The sequence below is a fragment of the Haliotis cracherodii genome, unplaced genomic scaffold (assembly GCF_022045235.1).
Source record: "Haliotis cracherodii isolate W230 unplaced genomic scaffold, xgHalCrac1.p SCAF_16, whole genome shotgun sequence".
In the NCBI taxonomy this organism is placed as follows: Eukaryota; Metazoa; Mollusca; class Gastropoda; order Lepetellida; family Haliotidae; genus Haliotis; species Haliotis cracherodii.
In genome coordinates, this window is record NW_027266271.1 from 13,539,823 (window position 1) to 13,558,860 (window position 19,038).

The 19,038-nt window shown below is 41.4% G+C and overlaps 1 protein-coding gene across 1 annotated transcript; it reads right to left on the reverse strand.

The window, feature by feature from the left end:
• Positions 1-357: 357 nt before the first annotated feature.
• LOC139463399 (acyl-CoA-binding domain-containing protein 5-like) lies at positions 358-15,858 on the reverse strand. Its single transcript, XM_071244656.1, has 11 exons — positions 15,792-15,858; positions 14,182-14,302; positions 11,555-11,627; positions 10,568-10,790; positions 9,483-9,686; positions 7,875-8,002; positions 6,464-6,926; positions 5,049-5,254; positions 3,933-3,962; positions 3,420-3,529; positions 358-2,870 (listed from the first exon to the last, which is right to left on the reverse strand). The coding sequence occupies exons 1-11, from the start codon at positions 15,856-15,858 to the stop codon at positions 2,855-2,857; spliced, it is 1,641 nt and encodes a 546-aa protein (XP_071100757.1). The 3' UTR covers positions 358-2,854.
• Between the last annotated feature and the right edge of the window lie 3,180 nt (positions 15,859-19,038).

Below are 19,038 nucleotides of genomic sequence, written 5' to 3' on the forward strand. Positions count from 1 at the left end.
CCCGTCTCGATTGTTGGCCGACACAGATTCCTTTGGGAATTAAATGGAAAAATAGCAGTGAAAACTGGATGAATGGATCACCACGTTTGCGACAAGGTTAAGCATGTCCTGCAAGGGACCTATTACAATCATGAACTGTTGGACCTTTCCTCCATCAGCTTATTGATGAGATAAAAGTTGATTATATTAAACCAGCCCAACAAACAATCTTTTGTGAACTTTGAGGATTAAACTTTGGGTTCAAGCAAGTGTAGTAGTTGAATGTGTACATACTTGGTCATGTGACATCATATGACTTGACATTTGGAATGGTCTCAGATAACAAATGAAGAAAAACACTTCGTCACTTGTGGCATGGAAATTTATTTTTCAATTATTTATAATTATATTCCTGTACAACAGACACATTGTCAACTTAGTATATACATCAATATGATTGTTGAGACCATTGGTCATCACACACACAGGTATACACTGAGCAAATCTAGGTCAATCTATATAAAGATTGTATTACATTCACAATTTCTCGACAGTTTCTCAACACACATGCAATTGTCATGGAAGAATAACTTTCAAACAAACACACTCTTTTATCGAGTCCAGAATTAGATAATTCACAAGATGTAAGAGTCAAGTAAACATTTACATACTTGAGAAACTCATTCACACGAACCTTGACAGAAGTTATGAGGATGAAACAGAATCAGTGAGTGAGGTAAACGTTTAATGCTGCTTCCAAACACACAGGCGGACCCTGAGGGCTGCAGGGGTCTGCATCCCCCTTTTCCAATCCCTTACATGTGGACTGCACACTCGTCCAAGCCACCTCGTGACTTGGTATATATTTTCAAAATCCTAGCTCCACCTCTGCAAAAGTACCAGCTTAATGTGGACAAAAGTCAGACTAGTTCATGGAACCCACAAGCAGGTGCATGGTGCTGACATGTCAACTGATACAAGATTTCAACACCCATGACTAGTGATCCTGGCATGACTAAGGGCCTCTATGAAACATGATGAACAATTCTTCACCTTAATCCTCTTAGGACCGACTTAATCTCAGGTTTGCTTGTCAGTCAAAACACACCTCACATACTTCCATCAACAGATGACAATATGTCAACCTCCCACTATAGAACTGCCTCTCTCTCGTCTCCACACACAAACCATTGCACAAATAGGTGTCATTCGTTCACTAATACTGCTAATTACTTCTTCTCATTATGACTCCAACACTATTTCATTGAATGGCAAAGGTAATCCCATGAAAACACATGATAGACGGCACAGAAATGTACTATAATTGTCAATAGAATCTAACTTATCATAAATATATATAATAAATTTTTAGCTGGAAATCTGGTTATGATATGATAGCTATTATTTTCTAAAATGCTAAAGTCATTCGTAGTGGTTCATTATTCCAAAGATTCTGAACTGCCCATACTAGTACAAGTCTTTCATAATTTTCACATCACATCCAATCCAATCAAAGAACAGCTTACTTCAAAACACTGTCACCTTATCAAATCACAGCAAACATTTCATCAAAATGATGCACACTGTCAACACAAACATTTTCGCAGGCTCTTATTTCAATGCCACATGCCTGTCCAAATCAGAGCTTATCACTTCTCCGATTGCACTTCTACGCATCTCTAAAAATATTTTATTATGCATACGTTCTATAAAAAAACAAATCAATGGTACATTCTGGCAATGGAAACAAACATGTTAATGTACAAATGTACATGGACTGTAAAGCCTACTAGTAATATCACAGCTGATTATTGAACACGTGTATCTTTACCATTGAACATACACACTGTTTGTAGAATGAGGGCAAGATATTCCACTTACCTCAAATAATATTTGCACATAACACTCATAAGCACATCTACAGTGATAGAGCCTTACAACCAATGCTGTAAAAAAATATCAAATCTGGTTTCAAAGAACAGTTAATTCAAAAGCAATGACTTTTGGATAGCCTCTTGTGTTTAATATTAAATAAGAAATGGTGCTTGCATATAGTTTGACACTGTTTATAGGAATATTCCCGCAGTATCACTGTGAACAGTGGTAGAAATTGGCACTAGTCCTACAGTCCTTGCCAAACTGCCCAATAGGTAAGGTATCATAAGGACTAGTAGAAATTTGCCCTTTTGAAGGGTCTTGCTATATGTTATCATTATATTGACTAGTGGACGAAAACTGTTTGTTTCTAACGCTGGTGAAGGGACACTAGAAATAGGCTTCACATGTTATGCCTATGAGGACAATTGAACCTGGGTTTTGGGCGTGACAAGAAAACCTTCAACCACAAGGCTACCCCACTGTGAAACAAAATGATTTCATCACCATGATATACTACACAAAAGAGGTTAAAGAACACCCAATTCCTTTAAATTACTATTGTTAATCTGTCATGTCTGTGTACTTCTTTTGAGTAGTATAATATGAGTAGTATATATATATACATGTATATGGATGTCTGTGAATCAAAACTATTTTCTTCACCTTTATCAATGAGATGGTTGTCAATGTAGAAACTACTTGGAATGTATCTGTGACAAATCTAAATCTGACTGCATTTTGTCTCATAAAATAGTGAATTTTACAAATGGTCGGAAAAGCTGTGATACATGATCACGTCAAAGTCATTTCAAGTAAACTCAAAATATTACATCACTTGACATTCACAATACATACTAACCACCCAAAGCTTACATCTGAATCGTTTTTCAATGTTGTCTCCTAAAACTTGAAAGTTGTATATAAAACATTGTCAATGTACACAAATCTCATACAGTTGCTATCATTCACGCTGGTCCTCCACAACCAAGACTTGTCCTCACTGCAGGGATCTCCTGAAATGGGAGGACATTATATTAGAACCAAGTCACTGGTATGTCTAAATGTAGATATCTAAGGAAACTCATGGACTGTAGCATGTTCAACATGACAATCTAAATGTAGATATCCATGCAAACTCATTGACTGTAGCATGTTTAACATGACAATCTAAATGTGTTTGCTCTTACAAGAGGTCATGCACTAAACTTTTAAGTTGTTTATCAGAATTATCTGTTCAGAGAATCAACTGATTTGGCAAGAAATATTCTGGTACTTGATCAAACGCAATCTGGGGAAATATTTGGTTATGTTACTCTCCACTGACACATTGGTGATATCAAACCATGTACATGGCCCTTCAGCAGGAATTATGGCATCTATCATGACTCACACACCACTTAAAACTGCACCATCTCCAAATACATCATGTACAACTGCAAAAATCTACACCTACATCATCTACAACAATACCTGTGTCTACATCATCCACAACATCAACAACTGCAAAATCAATACCAAAAAGTGCAAATATTTCACAAATGGAGACCAGACTGGAAATCTACCTTTTCCTCTTGAAGAGCACGTTGATAAGAAAGTGAGCAATGAAGGGCCATAGAACAATGAAAGCTGCACTTTTCACAGACAGATCGGGGAACGGCCACCAGCTGGGTCTCTGAAATAAAAGTACATGTAGCATGTTTGCATATAGAGACATCACAGGACCTCATACCATCTATACATCTATAAATAATTACTGTATTCATCACATTAAGTGCCCTGGTCTGGAATCATGCAGGTTTTGTTGCCCACTGAGAGACCATGCCACAGTTTGATATGAATACCAAACTCAGACACAGTATATTGACTCAGAGCCGACCAGTCCTTGTTTTATCCCCTTATCCAGAGCACCACAGAGGGTAAAAAAAAGTTTTATCTTTCAACATCTTTTGGTATGACATGGTCAGGGTTCGAACCACCGACCTTCCACTCTCTGGGCAGACTCTCTACCACTAGACCACGGAGTCGGTAACATGGTGACAGTTATCCTATCTCAAATGTTTCTAGTTAAGACTCACCCTGGCCGACCTTCTCCTCTGTACCTCCTCCTGAAATGAACACAAAAGTACCTGTCATCGTCATTCTCAGAAATATAGCCATTGTGCATGAAACATGAACTTACAGAAAAAGAAAATCCACAAGAAACCACAAACAACTCAGGGTCTGACACACAACTCTGGGTTTGACATTACTTGTATTTAAGTGCCAATAGCACGGCTGAAATAAGATCCTGGTGCCTGAAGGTACACTTATCACATTTATAATTAGAATACACTGTAACAAGTTCTTTCATGTGAAAACAGTGATAAATGAACTTTCATACAAGTATATTGGACAAACATGAAAAAACAAGCTTAAAAAAACAGAATTTTAAACAACTTAATTTTTATTTGAACTAAAAAATATCCTTCTTGTTGGCACACGTAACCACTCATAGACAACGCTCCATGTCTATCCCTGCAACTACTATCATACTAGCTGAACATTTACTCTAATCTGAGATGTGTTCCAACCTCCAAACTGTTGTTATGCTACACGCATTACTGAAAGACTAAACAGCCTTTTACACCATAATAGGATGCTTTTTCTTTGGATTTGTATATGGACCCCAAACCCTTAACATGCTTAAAAAGGTAAAAAAAACTTCATTTCATCAAACTTCATTATAAAATACATTGTAAATCTGCAACAATAGGACCAATTTAGCCAAAACAACACATATGGCAACATGTTCTGATAACTTTTTGCCGAAGAAAAATCTGCAATTTCTATATTTCTTTTCCCACTACCGATCAAAATGTCTCAGAAAGAAATATGTAAATCAAGAAATGGATATGTCTGATCTAATCAACCTAATCTTGGTTCACCATGGCAAAGAGGACATGGATCAAGCATGAAATGAAAGTCTCATTATCTTCCACTCTTGGACTCTGGTCAAGCATTCTGACCAATCCAGCAATAGAAGCTAACATTTTTAGTCCTTACAAAGATAACGCACAGCAAAATCCCAAAATGGCAACTTATGAGACCTTTTAACATGGGCAGTTTGGGAAGGACAGTAGGACTTGCGCCAATTTCTATTACTGCAATCACAGGAGTGTCTGTGAAGAGAGCCACCATGTTTCACAACCTACCTCAGCCTTGTGCCTGGACAGTGTCTCCAGTGAGCTGAGTCGAGACAACACCCCACTCATGTCTTGTTGCAGCCTCACCATGGCGATGGCAATGTGTTCATTTACATCCCCCGGGTTCTTGGGGTCACTATCACCCCGACGACCACCCCCGCCTGATCCAGAAAACAACCCCCGTCGACTTCCACTTCCTGACCCTGAGTTCGAACCTGCAACACAAAAAAGTTAAAGTTGAAGAAACACTGATGTCTTGGCTCACTCTGTAGAAAGAATGATTTTATGTCTGCTTTCTACACCTTCTGGAGACACATGTTTAAACTGCGTTTAGAGACACATCTGCACATCTAGTGTAATCAATTGTTTACAATCACACTTTCGTTATCGCTTAATGTATGCAAACTCCTAATAACTATGTTAAGTCATGTCATGCATAATAACTGCAAATGGGTTTTTTCACACTTGACACCTTCTAGAAAACCCTCTGTTCATCTGCATACTTTCAAGTTTTGCAATGAAAATACTACAAGTTTCCCAAAGCAGAGTGACCCATCTAAAGCCTGGTGACCCCTCATTTTACAACCCCCTGATACATGCACTTTCAACTCAAAATAGCTCTGCTGTCTACCTCTGCTGTCACCTGTGGTCCCTGCCTGTCCCTTGTCCAAAGGCTGGTAGCCCTCCTACAACCCCCAGACACAAGAGTACACAACCCCAGATCCCCTACCTCTGCTGCCACCTGTGGTTCCGGCCTATCCCCTGTCCAAAGGCTGGTAGCCCTCCTACTACCCCTAGACACATGTGTACACTACCCTAGATCCCCTACCTCTGCTTCCACCTGTGGTAACAGTCTGTCCACTTCTCCAACGGCTGGTAGCCCCCCTACTACCCTTAGACACATGAGTACACTACCCTACATCCCCTACCTCTGCTGCCACCTGTGGTCCCTGCCTGTCCCCTATCTCAAGGAGGATAGCCTCCTATTACCCCTAGACACAAGAGTACACTACCCTAGATCCCCTACCTCTGCTGCCACAATGGCCCCTGCCTGTCCCGTCTAACGGCAGGTAGCCCTCCTACTACCCCTAGACACATGTGTACACTACCCTAGATCCCCTACCTCTGCTGTCACCTGTAGTCCCTGCCTGTCCCCTGTCTAACGGCAGGTAGCCCTCCTACTACCCCTAGACACATGAGTACATTACCCTAGATCCCCTACCTCTGCTGCCACCTGTGGTCCTGGCCTGTCCCCTGTCCAAAGGCTGGTAGCAGCCCCCTACTACCCTTAGACACATGAGTACACTACCATACATCCCCTACCTCTGCTGCCACCTGCGGTCCCTGCCTGTCCCCTGTCCAAAGGCTGGTAGCAGCCCCCTACTACCCTTAGACACATGAGTACACTACCATACATCCCCTACCTCTGCTGCCACCTGCGGTCCCTGCCTGTCCCCTGTCCAAAGGCTGGTAGCCCCCCTGTCGTCCCTGCTGTGTATCTCCACCTCCTCTCATCTGTGCTGTCTCGCTGCTGGACTGATTGAGGTCAGATGATATTACACTGTCTTCACTGAAATCCTGCTCGAGTCTACCTCGACCGAGACTCATCTGGCTTGTGGCCGAGATGTTCATAGAGTCCTGAGATGGGGCATTCACAAACATACTCTCAGAGAGGTTCCGACGCTGCTGGCCGTAGGAATATGTTCCTGGCATTGTGGCCGCCTCCAGCCCTGCCGGTCCTGAATCAGGTTCTATGGGTGACACTCGGCCCGAGTGTACCTCCACCTCAGTATGGACAATGTTGGTGTCACTGAAGCGCACATGGTTCCCGGCCTTGTTGAGAGGGGTAGAAGCACTGAGACGAGTCTCCCTTCGAGGAACATTCACCTTTATAAATGATAAACAGCATGAATTAAGCAGATAGGGATTATATAACTGTTTGTTTGTTGTTAAACGCCGCACTCAGCAATATTTCATCTATATGATGGCGGTCAATAAATAATCGAGTATGGGCCAGACAAACCAGTGATTGACATCATGAGCATCGAGCCATGAAATTGGGATACGATGACATGCATCAATCGATCCCGTTAGTCGCCTCTTACAACAAGCACAGTCGCCTTTTATGGCAAGCATGGGTTGCTGAAGACCTAATCCACCCCGAATCTTCCTGGGTCTACTGACGAATCTAATGACGATGTTCTTAAAGTAGCTCCTCATTGATAACTCACACAAATCAACTATAAACAGACAAAAGGCACCTGGATTTCAAAGTTTTACATTTGTAAAGTTCCATTCACATATATATATTTTGACAATGATTGTATACATACCTCTAAAACTAAGAGGGTAACAGTGCATAACAGTATGCATAACATGGCATAACATCCGCCAACTTCTAAGTAATGCCTATCAAACAAGTCATAACAGTATTGATGTCATGCAAAATGTGCAACATGAAGTGTCACACTGTGTAATGCAAAATGTGTTGTCAAGTATGGGTATTTGTCAGTACTACGACAGGTACTTATGTTTCCTATGTTATATTGACAACATCACTGAAGTCTTATTATTTGTAAAAGCTACTTGACACGTCACCTCGTGTCACTGTATTCATGGCTGTATGTGCTGTATTGTGTTACCATGGTTACCAGAATAATTGAACATACTGGCATTGTGCTACCAGTGTCACCTGAACAGTTGAATATACAGAGGTTGTGTTACCATGGTTACCAGAAAAATTGAATATACAGGGGTTGTATTACCATGGTTACAATAACAACTAAGTATACAGGAATTATCAACAGAAAAAGAAATATACAGAAATTTTGTTACCAGAACAGGTTCGTCTGATGTGTCACAAAACTCCTCACTGTCACTCTCAGTCTCGCTGTTCACATGATTGGTCACTCTCTGTCCCTCTCCCCCCATGCCGTTGGTCAGTGGCTGCTCGTCTTCCTCACCTGTGAACATAACATTGTGCTCATCTAACCTTAATGTTTCCTTGTTGTTTTAACGCTGCAACCAATTAACATTAGCGAAGCAATATATGTACCAGGCCTACTATGATTGGCCTCCGACAATCGAGTGATTGATATCATGAGCATTGAAGTAGGCAATTGGGATACGATGACATGCATCAAACAAGTCAGCTAGTCTGACCACCCGACCCCGTTAGTCGCCTCTCACGACAAGCATGGGTCGCTGAAGACCAATTCTAACCCAGATCTTCACACAATTATGATCTATGACATGAATCAACCAAGTCAGTTAGCCTGACCACCCAATCCCATCAGTCGCTTCTCACCACAAGCATGGATCGCTGAAGACCAATTCTAACCCAGATCTTCACGCACATTGGGATCGATGACATGCATCAACCACGTCAGTGAGCCTGACCCCCCGATCCCATTAGTCGCCTCTCATGACAATTCTAACCCAGACTCATCATATAGTACAGTGAAAGCATTTCATTCTAAGACAGTGTCTTGCTAAAGCAACTCAACTGTGTGACTGTGTATTAATTAGTCAGGGTGGCCTCTTGAAAATGTGGATTTCTTATTCCGACTGCAATACACATCATTTCACGTAGTTGGACAAAGTCACTGAATCCACATTACATGACCTGGCACACCCTGTGCACTTTTCTCACCAATAAGTGAGCGCTTTACTAATTCCTGGCAACTGTCTATTTTCTCTTTTTTCAAAATGAAATAAATACAATTACTGTGAAACATACTAGACTCTATATGTTTTTCCCAAGTTGAGTTTGCATTTCTTTGATAACGAAAAAGGGCATGAAATGTTTTATAACAGGTCTGAAATGCTCTACTTGTGTGAATAACCCGTAAAGATCCTGGTCAGAATATGTCTTCAGCAACCCATGCTTGCCGTAAAAGGCGACTATGCTTGTCGTACAATGGGATCGGGTGGTCAGGCCCAATGACTTGGTTGACGCATGTCATCATATCCCATTTGTGTGGATCAATGCTAATAATTTCAATTACTGGATTGTCTGGTCCAGACTCAATTATTTACATACCGCTGTCATATAGCTGGAATACTGCTGAGTAACAGACATTGCTGAGTGGGGCGTTAAACAACAAACAAACAAACAAAATTTGTGTGAATGATACACAGTTATGAAGATTGGCCCATTGAAAGCCACATAAACAAGGGGTCACCCTGACTTTTAGTGTTTGGACTGATGTAAAGTGAGAAAATATTCAGAGCAAAACTGACCAAAGGGAGACAAATGTGTTTCATTTCAGCATCACAGTTACCTCCCTTTATTCACTAAACAGAACACAGATAGATCTGAAAGTTCTCCCTTGAGCCATGCTAATACTACATCCCAAAAATATCACAGATTGATAAATATGAAAATAACTGTTTGCCTACTGTTTTTTTTTTCATAAACAAAGAGTTTGGAATTTGCCATACCATCCTGCTTGCTGCTGTTGACATTTTCATTTAGGTCAAGAGATTTCACATAGATCTGGCAGGTATCGGTATCGGTCTCGGCGGACTCTCCACCAACTGGGCCTGCCTGTGACAATGCTTCCTCCACAGCGGGCTCTCCACCGCCTAGGCCTGCCCGTGACAACGCTTCCTCCACAAGCGCTGAGTGGTTGGTATCTGACGTATCTGCATCAGATGTTTAACACTACATACAAACAAAGAACTTTTAGCACGTCAGTATTAAACGATAGCATGGTTATCATATACAATGTTACAAAAGATTTACAAAGGTGTTTCACAATATGCTAAAAGCATAGAGAATTGGCTTTTATAGCCTGGCATGTCTTATCATGTACTTAAGAAATATATGACGAGTGGGAGTTGTTTATCATACAATAAAACTCTGCAGAGAGAATAAATCACTCAGGGCGGAGTTGTTTATCGTAAATAAAACACTGCAGGGAGAATAAACCAATCAGGGCGGAGTTGTTTAACGTACACTAAAACACTGCAGGGAGAATAAACCCTGAGTGGTTTATTGTATGATAAACAATGACCACAAATCATTTATTTCTTATATTAGATATCAACATATTAATGTACAGCCTTTTTAAGGATGATGATAAAATGAACAAGCTGTAATTTTTTTATTATTTTAATGATGATGTATACCTGAATAGAATTTGACCTCGGAAATGTCAGACAAGTCCATTTTATGAACAGATGGGTCTGGTTTTGTTATTTCCCGCATATTCTAACAATCCTAATGTCGATTATCTGTATGATTTCTCCCATCACCAATTGTTACATCTCTCCCACTTTTGGATGTGATCGTTCAGCCACTGTGTTTATCTGCATTGCCCAGCTATGGGGAACAATTCACTAGACAATTCCCTCTAAAAATAATGTCTTCCAATACACGATGTCATAAAGTTGTGAGCGCATGTTCAAATCTCCAGAAATGATGTCATCATAGAACAATGTTTGATCGTGAAACAAACCATGATTCGTTTGTCATTGTACTTTGCAATTTATGGCGTAGCTATCTTATATAAGCCTATACCCACCACTAATGTCTCCATTGACCCGCGGGACCACATCTCCCCTATCTGGAGATGACTTGTCCGTCACCATCAACGCTTTGCCCTCCTCCCGCTCCGGTGACGACCTCAGTGAGCTGCTGTTGATGGCACTGCCTATAGGAGACTTGTCATCCACTAGTTCGTAGAAGTTCCCCAGCGTGTCCATGAAGTCGGCCACCATCTGAGTCTGGGGCATCGTCTCAATGATCTAAGGTGAGACAAGCAGACATTGAGCAAGGATTGAAATCATTAGCATATACTACTACTACTACCATGACTACTACTACTACTACTACTACTACTACTAATAATAATAATAATAATAATAATAATAATGTCCACTTATAATGAGTCATTCCACACAAGTGACCATTATTATTAGCCTGGGCAATGGATCAGTGTGCACTTGGTTTTCATTCTCAGTATACAACCCAAACTCAACTTAGAATCAGGACAAGGAGCAACTGAACACATTGATATTATTGCCACCATATCCAACACTTACTTTAGCTACAACTAAGTACAAGCATCACCATGACCTCACACTGTATGAACATACAGAACCAAACATGGCCTTGTTGAATGAAGCAAGGACCTGTGATTCGGGTAGAGAATAGGTCTTCAGCAACCCAGCCATAAGAGGTAAGTATGCTTGTAGCATGTGTAGTAAGAAGCGATCAATGGGATTGGGTGGTCAGGCTCGCTGACTTGGTTGATTCATGTGATCGTATCCCAAAAGCGTGGATCAATGCTCAAGATCTCTATTGCTGGATTGTCTGTTCCAGATTTACAGACGGCTGTCACACATACATAATATTGCTGAGTGTGGCTTTAAACAACAAACAAACAAATAAACAAACACTGAAGCAAGCACGCAGACCATGATAACCATGCGACCCATCAACATGGCCAAGCAGTTCTGTAACAAAAGGCAAGGTGATTGTCAAGATTATTGAACACAAAGTTACTCACAACTTTCAGTGCGTCTACATATTTCAACATGGCCTCTTCTCTTGGCATATCCCCGAGCTTGTTCCATGCTTCCCTGGAGAGGAGACAGAATGGGCGTCAACATGGTGCAAAATCTCTAAACAAAGCAGCCGATGTGGTCTACTAGACATTTTTTCAGCATAAATTAGTGTTATCACATGTATCATTTCAAGCTGAGCTTACCACACTTTACAATATTAAAGGCAGGTGGGGTAGCCTAGTGGTTCAAGCGTTAGCTCATCATTTTGAAGACCCGGGTTTGATTCCCGACATGGGTACAATGTGTGAAGCCCATTTGTGGCTTCCTCGCTGTGATATTGCTGGACCATCGTTAAAAGCAGCGTAAAACCATACTCACTTACTCACTTTACAATGTTTACAAGACAGACATCCCATATTACATTTACAGTATGCTGAAACCCCATAAACAATCAGTGAATCACATGGGATTAATGAAGGAGTATGACACTATTCATTATTGCTCTCTAGGGTAAAATAAGTATTCCATTTTTACAGCAATTGCCACGATACTTCTCCATGGTTGTTATCTATATGCAAATTATCACCAAGTACTATAATGTGCTATTAAACTCACCACTTGAACTCTTTGTTATCCAAGGAAATGCATATATCCATTGTACTACTTGTTGTATACAACCCGCTACCCCTTTCTTCAAAATGGTACGGTCACAATTCAACTTATCCTGCGTACCAGTAGTGAGTGAGTGAGTATGGTTTTATGACGTTTTTAGCAATATTCCAAGGCGGGAGAGACCAGAAATGGGCTTAACACATCGTACCCATGTTGGGAATCGAACCAGGGTCTTCGGCGTGACAAGCGAACGCTTTAACCACTAGGCTACCCCACCACCCCTGCTTACGAGTAGAATCAGGGTCTGACTAGAGGCCAGAGATTGTTGGCTAAAGTCTTAGACAAAGTGAAAGCAAATTACCCCTTGTCATACATGGACGTGATGGAAGTAGTTTCATAATTAGCAAATCCTAATATTGTGAACAAGTGAAAAGTCAAGAGGACATTTCCAACAGCTCAACCTGCTGGTTAACTTCATCAAAAACAAATCAATATGGAATTCCAAAGTCAGAAGTCCAGATAAGCTGCGTTTAAGATTGAGTATGTTACATACAAATACATATATCAACAAACCAATCGTATAACAACACTCCGCATAATTAAACGATGCATCCCTTTTAATTTGCGTACTAATATTTGTTTAGAGATCTCTAATTACTGATCAAATGCAGGCACCACACATACATGAATCCTACTGCAGTGAATAATGCATAGAAAAGGTGTTCGTATGGCGTATTGTTACCATGGTTACTTTACCATGTATATCACTGTTCATGCTGTTGTGAGTTGATGTCACATGTCACACACTTGGGGCAACACACAAACAAATTATACAAATTAAAAGTCAGAACTACATTTACTATATCTATCATCATTTATACTGAGATCCGTCGAACTGGATGCGTTGAATTCCCAGATGTCTCGAACTCATTCATGAGACCCAAGTATCCAAATAAAGTTAAAATTCCCCTGATGACTCGAACAGTTCAAAATAACGTCCACACCCCTACATTCACCAAACTTTCCCCTTTCAACATATTCAACTCACTTCTCACACAATTACTGTATTCGACGTAATAAGCGCCCCACTCTTTTAAGCGTCCATGGTGACATTTGCTAATATACTGGCTAGTGAACAATCCCAATTAGCACCCCTTCCGATTTGTTAATGTACACAAGACTAATTTATTCGTGTATAATGCACACTCATGTGTTATGTGCACCCTTTAATATGGGCAATTAAATTCTGGAAAAATATATCTGTCGTACATAAACATGTCAGGCTGTCAGCATAAACCACAAAATTTATCTTTCAACTGTTTTTTTCTCACCAAAATAATATTCTAATAAGAGCCCCCCTATTTCTAATTTTGAGAGCGCCCTGGGTTCTTATTATGTCGAATATGGCAACTGACCTCACTGCAATTGACACACTCCACATCAATGGTCCAAGCTGATCACTGTATACACATTGGCAGCTAGTTACTTAAGTGTTCTCATGTGAGTCACGATGACGAGATTAAAACGGGTTAACATTATGCGAGTGAAATCTATTACAGTGTATTCAAAATATGACTTTCAATCTAGATGGGGAGAGTGATGTTTATGATGGATCAGAGTCGCTGCCCCCATCACAACCAGCACCCTTGCACTGAAATTTACACTTGCTTTGAAATCTATTGTTGTGTCCGGACCTAATTATCTATCAAAATACATGTTTGTTTTTCAAAAATTCACTTAGTTAGTTGTCTCGAACCCCAGATAACTCAAACTATTTTCCAGACTCCCACGAGTTCGACACAACAAGGAATGACTCTAATGTTAAATAATGTCTACTCATTTGTGTAAAAATACCCAATAGACTGGAACCAGTGGAGTAAAAAGATATTGAACATGTTGAATACCAAAAACTGTCAATACCAGATATGAATGATAATGTTGAGTAAACACTTAATGACTGAACCAATTATCTGGAGCCCTGCAAAATATATCATGTATATGTCATGTATATACTAACCATTTTGCCTTCTTGACAAGATCCCAGAAGCTTGGCTTGACATCAGTGCATGGGCCTTCTGTGGCTTGCTTGTAGAAGCCATAAAATCTCAGCATCATCTCATGGGAAGGTTGGAAAGAACCTAAGATAACAGAATAAGGGACAATGAAAAACAAATATATTTCATAAACTATTTCGTTGAATGTACATGATGTATGCATGTGATGACAAGTCGGTGTATATCAGTGTATGTATTCCAATTGTCAGGATCGATGCTCATGATATCAATCACTGGATTGCCTGGTCCAGACTCGATTATTTACAGACCGCTGCCAAATAGCTGGAATATCGCTCCCTCGCATCTTCCCAAGGCAAGAGAGTTAACTGACTATAAAAGTCCAGTTTCCACCCTTGCCGAACTAAGCTGGTATTATGGAGTTACATTTTGGCTGGACTAACGAGTCTTTGTATAGTCCAATCAAAATTGCACACCGAAATCGAAATCCGGTTCGTAAACTGCTGTGCATATTTCGATCGATTGCAGGATTTGCAAAGCATGTGCACTCGTTGTCAGTAGATATTTTCCAAATCTTTTCATGTTTTTAATCATGGTGCTCACGTGATTTGATGCATTTCGCGATGTAAGACCCCTTTTATCACAATATAGATCTTGATTTTTGATCAGATCGTCCTGACTGGGCGCCACCATTTTGTATGAAGCAAACGCAAGTGATACGATCTGATTGGTTCAAAGGAGAGACTAAGAAGGGACATAGCTGGTAATAACCACTGGTGGCGCTACGATCGAGCCAAGCAATTCCAGCCTTGTTCGGCAAGGGTGGAAACTGGACTTTTAAAGTCAGTTAACTCCTTTGCCTCGGGAAGATGGTCACCTTGTGTTACAACAGGAGACATTTAACACATGACTTTTAGTTGGGAATTATTTTCAGTAGATTTTTGTCTCAGTATATGGCACAAGCATCAGCTGATCTTCCAACACCAGATACAAATTTTACTAGACTTGGGCTTTGGACTAGTGTCATAAGTCACAGACTGCCAAAATAGATAGAATATGGATAAACATATTCTTACTGATTATAATGAAAGTGATTCTCAACATAACAAAACATTGCAATTTGCATAAGATGCCCACGATCATGTGTCTTATGCTGTATATAACGGGTACAGTTAGTTGACTGGAAAGTTCAATTTCACTGTTTTGATTCCCTCTCTTTGGGGTATAATGGAAGTCGATTAGAACGTTCCGCCAGTATGACATTATCTATTAATCTAGTCGCTTCTTGTTCTGACCAGTTATTTTAACTGCATGGATACGAAAGATTCACACATATAATATCAGCTGACACAAGCTGGCCACTAATGTATCAAATGTTCGAGTTGTCTTAGAATGTGCATCATCAAGTATGTCAACCATAGGTCAAGATAGCATGCTTTGATAATCTAATCTTACACACCGAGATGGGGCCCAACATTGTCACTTATGACTTGAGCTTGTCCGACTTGCTAAAACTACCACCCACTGGGTTCACCAAACGTTTTGTTGAGAAGCACTAGCAATACAAATGTCGTTCTTTATAATTCACGACAGCGCAAACCTTTGTTTTGCTTACCATTTTTCGGCAATGATCGTATAACTTTGACAGCAGCATCAAACTTGGCCTTTGGAGTTGCATCCATGTTTACTTGTTGTATCACGTGACTTTACTGACTTCCGTTTTCGTTCGCGAGTTGCTTCCCTTACACCGCTTAAAAAAAATCGTTCTTTGAAGTGCAATAAAATGATTATTGCACTTGCCACGACGTGCATGCACGCATGTGATTGTTTCTGCCTGTGCTGGTCCCCAATAATTATAACTGTTATAAACTGCTAGCCCACTGAGATACCATGCCGCAGTTTAACATGGATACCGCATTCAGACACAGTATACTGTCTCCGAGTCGACCAGTCTTTGTTTTTATCTCCTTGAAATGCATAGCGCCACGCTTGTAAAAACAAGTACCATCTTTTAACGTCTTTTGGTATGACGCAGTCAGGGGATCGAACCCCGGACATCCCGCTCTCCGAGAGGACGCTGTATCCAGCAAACCACAGTTACATCCCTTGTCGCCACCCATCAGAGAACAGAACGTAACACTTTAGTAGTACAAGTATCCATATAATATGATATTATGATGGTGATGCAGGTCTTAGACGTTTACCACATTGGTGAAACCCACGAGCACGGGTATGGTGCTGACAAACCTAGAAACACAATCGGGTCGAACCGGGATTCCAACCAACAATCATAGGTTTCTTGTGAACCCAAAGGACGCAACTCTGCGAATTGTGGCGCCTTAGACGACTGGGCCACCCGTGCCCCTCCCAGTGGTGCAGCAGGTGTTGTTGATGGTGAAGCAGGTGTAGGTGATAGTGAAGCAGTTTTAGCTGATGGTGAAGCAGGTATATCTGATGGTGCAGCAGGTTTAGCTGATGGTGAAGCAGGCATAGCTGATGGTGAAGCAGTTGTAGCTGATGGTGAAGCACGTGTAACTGATTGTGAAGCAGGTGTAGCTGATGGTGAAGCAGGTGTAGCTGATGGTGAAGCAGGTGTAGCTGATGGTGAATGCAGGTGTAACTGATGGTGAAGCAGTTGTAACTGATGGTGAAGCAGGTGTAGCTGATGGTGAAGCAGGTGTATTGGATGGTGAAGCGGCTGTAGCTGACGTGAAGCAGGTGCATTTGATGGTGAAGCACGTGTAGCTGATGGTGAAGCAGGTGTAGATGACGTGAAGCAGGTGTATTTGATGGTGAAGCAGGTATATCTTATGGTGTAGCTGATTGTGAAGCAAGTGTAGCTGATGTTGAAGCAGGTGTAACTGATGGTGAAGCAAGTGTAGCTGATGATAAGGAGAACATCTTTTGGTGAAACTGTCATCACACAAGGTAATGAACTAGATTATTTACACGTGTATGTGCTGTGTAAATGTGGCATGTAGGTATTACTGTTTTAAAACGCTCCGGGAACAGGCTGACATATATCATTCGACCAAACACATTCATCATATTAAGGATCAACTGTACGAATTGAATTACCTCCCTTTGACTACTGATCCACGAGGCCCCGACAACCGTGTGCATCAATACATGAGGCGTCACTTTAGGAAGTGGAGTGAAATGTAGTTTCACGTCGGGTCCAAGATCATTGCACTTATATAGCGACGTGTATGCACGTGTATGTGTGTGTGGCTGTTTGTACTAGTCCGTACTAATGCCGATTTTATAGTGCTAGCCCACCATGCCACAGTTTAACATGAATACCCCACTCAGACAGTATACTGACTTCGAGCCGACCAGTCCTTGTTTTAGCCCCTGAATGCCGAGGAAGCAATGATACAACACTGATAAAAACACGATATTGCTAAGATGAGCACGCATATCTTAACCAACCAATCAGATGTAACTACACATAACCACTTCTACTCTGTAATAATTGCTATCTATAGGTGAGTGAGAAGGTGATAACGAGCTTTTAGCAATATTCCAGCAATAGCATGACGGTGGATACGGGAATCATGGGATGTTTCCATTGTACCCATATGGGGAATCGAACCGGGTCTTCGAGGCGACTAGCGAACACATCCACAACGAGGCTACCCAACCGCCCATGTGTAATAGGTGGCTTGTTAAAAAGACGGAAGTCGAGTAAATCCACATCTAATCCTTGAATCTACTCGCGCCTTTCGCATGTGCAGGAACAAACGAAAGAAAAACCGGATAATCCCACAGATATCAAGTGAGCGCAACATAAATGTCTTCAAGTAATAAAATAGTTTGAAGCAGTTCCCTGGGTATCAGCGTGACATGAAGGAAATCAGATGTAACACTCCACCCAGGCTGTGCAAATATAGTCCCAACTATCAGGTGTAACACTCCACCCAGGCTGTGTAGATATAGTCCCAACTATCAGGTGTAACACACCACCCAGGCTGTGTAGATATAGCACCAACTATCAGGTGTAACACCCCACCCAGGCTGTGTAGATATAGACCCAACTATCAGGTGTAACACCCCACCCAGGCTGTGTAGATATAGACTCAACTATCAGGTGTAACACCCCACCCAGGCTGTTTAGATATAGCCCCAACTATCAGGTGTAACACCCCACCCAGGCTGTGTAGATATAGTCCCAACTATCAGGTGTAACACCCCATCAAGGCTGTGTAGATATAGACTCAACTATCAGGTGTAACACCCCACCCAGGCTGTGTAGATATAGCCCCAACTATCAGGTGTAACACCCCACCCAGGCTGTGTAGATATAGCCCCAACTATCAGGTGTAACACCCTACCCAGGCTGTGTAGATATAGCCCCAACTATCAGGTGTAACACCCCACCCAGTTGTGTAGATATAGTCCCAACTATCAGGTGTAACACCCCACCCAGGCTGTGTAGATATAGCCCCAACTATCAGGTGTAACACCCCACCCAGGTTGTGTAGATATAGTCCCAACTATCAGGTTTAACATCCCACCAAAATGTGTAGATATAGTCTCAACTATCAGGTGTAACACTCCACCCAACTGTGTAGATATAGCACCAACTATCAGGTGTAACCCCCCATCAAGGCTGTGTAGATATAGCTCCAACTATCAGGTGTAACACTCTACCCAGGCTGTGTAGATATAGCCCCGACTATCAGGTTTAACACCCCACCCAGGCTGTGTAGATATAGCCCCAACTATCAGGTGTAACACCCCACCCAGGCTGTGTAGATATAGACTCAACTATCAGGTGTAACACCCCACCCAGGCTGTGTAGATATAGTCCCAACTATCAGGTGTAACACCCCACCAAGGCTGTGTAGATATAGACTCAA

What these genes read in the sequence shown, in the direction of transcription:
- LOC139463399 (XM_071244656.1), bottom strand. Translation starts at nt 15,858, where the DNA reads ATGGATGCAACTCCAAAGGCCAAGTTTGATGCTGCTGTCAAAGTTATA. An exon ending in CTTGTCAAGAAGGCAAAATG is followed by an intron (nt 11,628 to 14,181) that starts GTTAGTATATAC and finishes TCTCCTCTCCAG; the next exon opens with GGAAGCATGGAACAAGCTCG. An exon ending in CAACAGCAGCAAGCAGGATG is followed by an intron (nt 8,003 to 9,482) that starts GTATGGCAAATT and finishes TTATGTTCACAG; the next exon opens with GTGAGGAAGACGAGCAGCCA.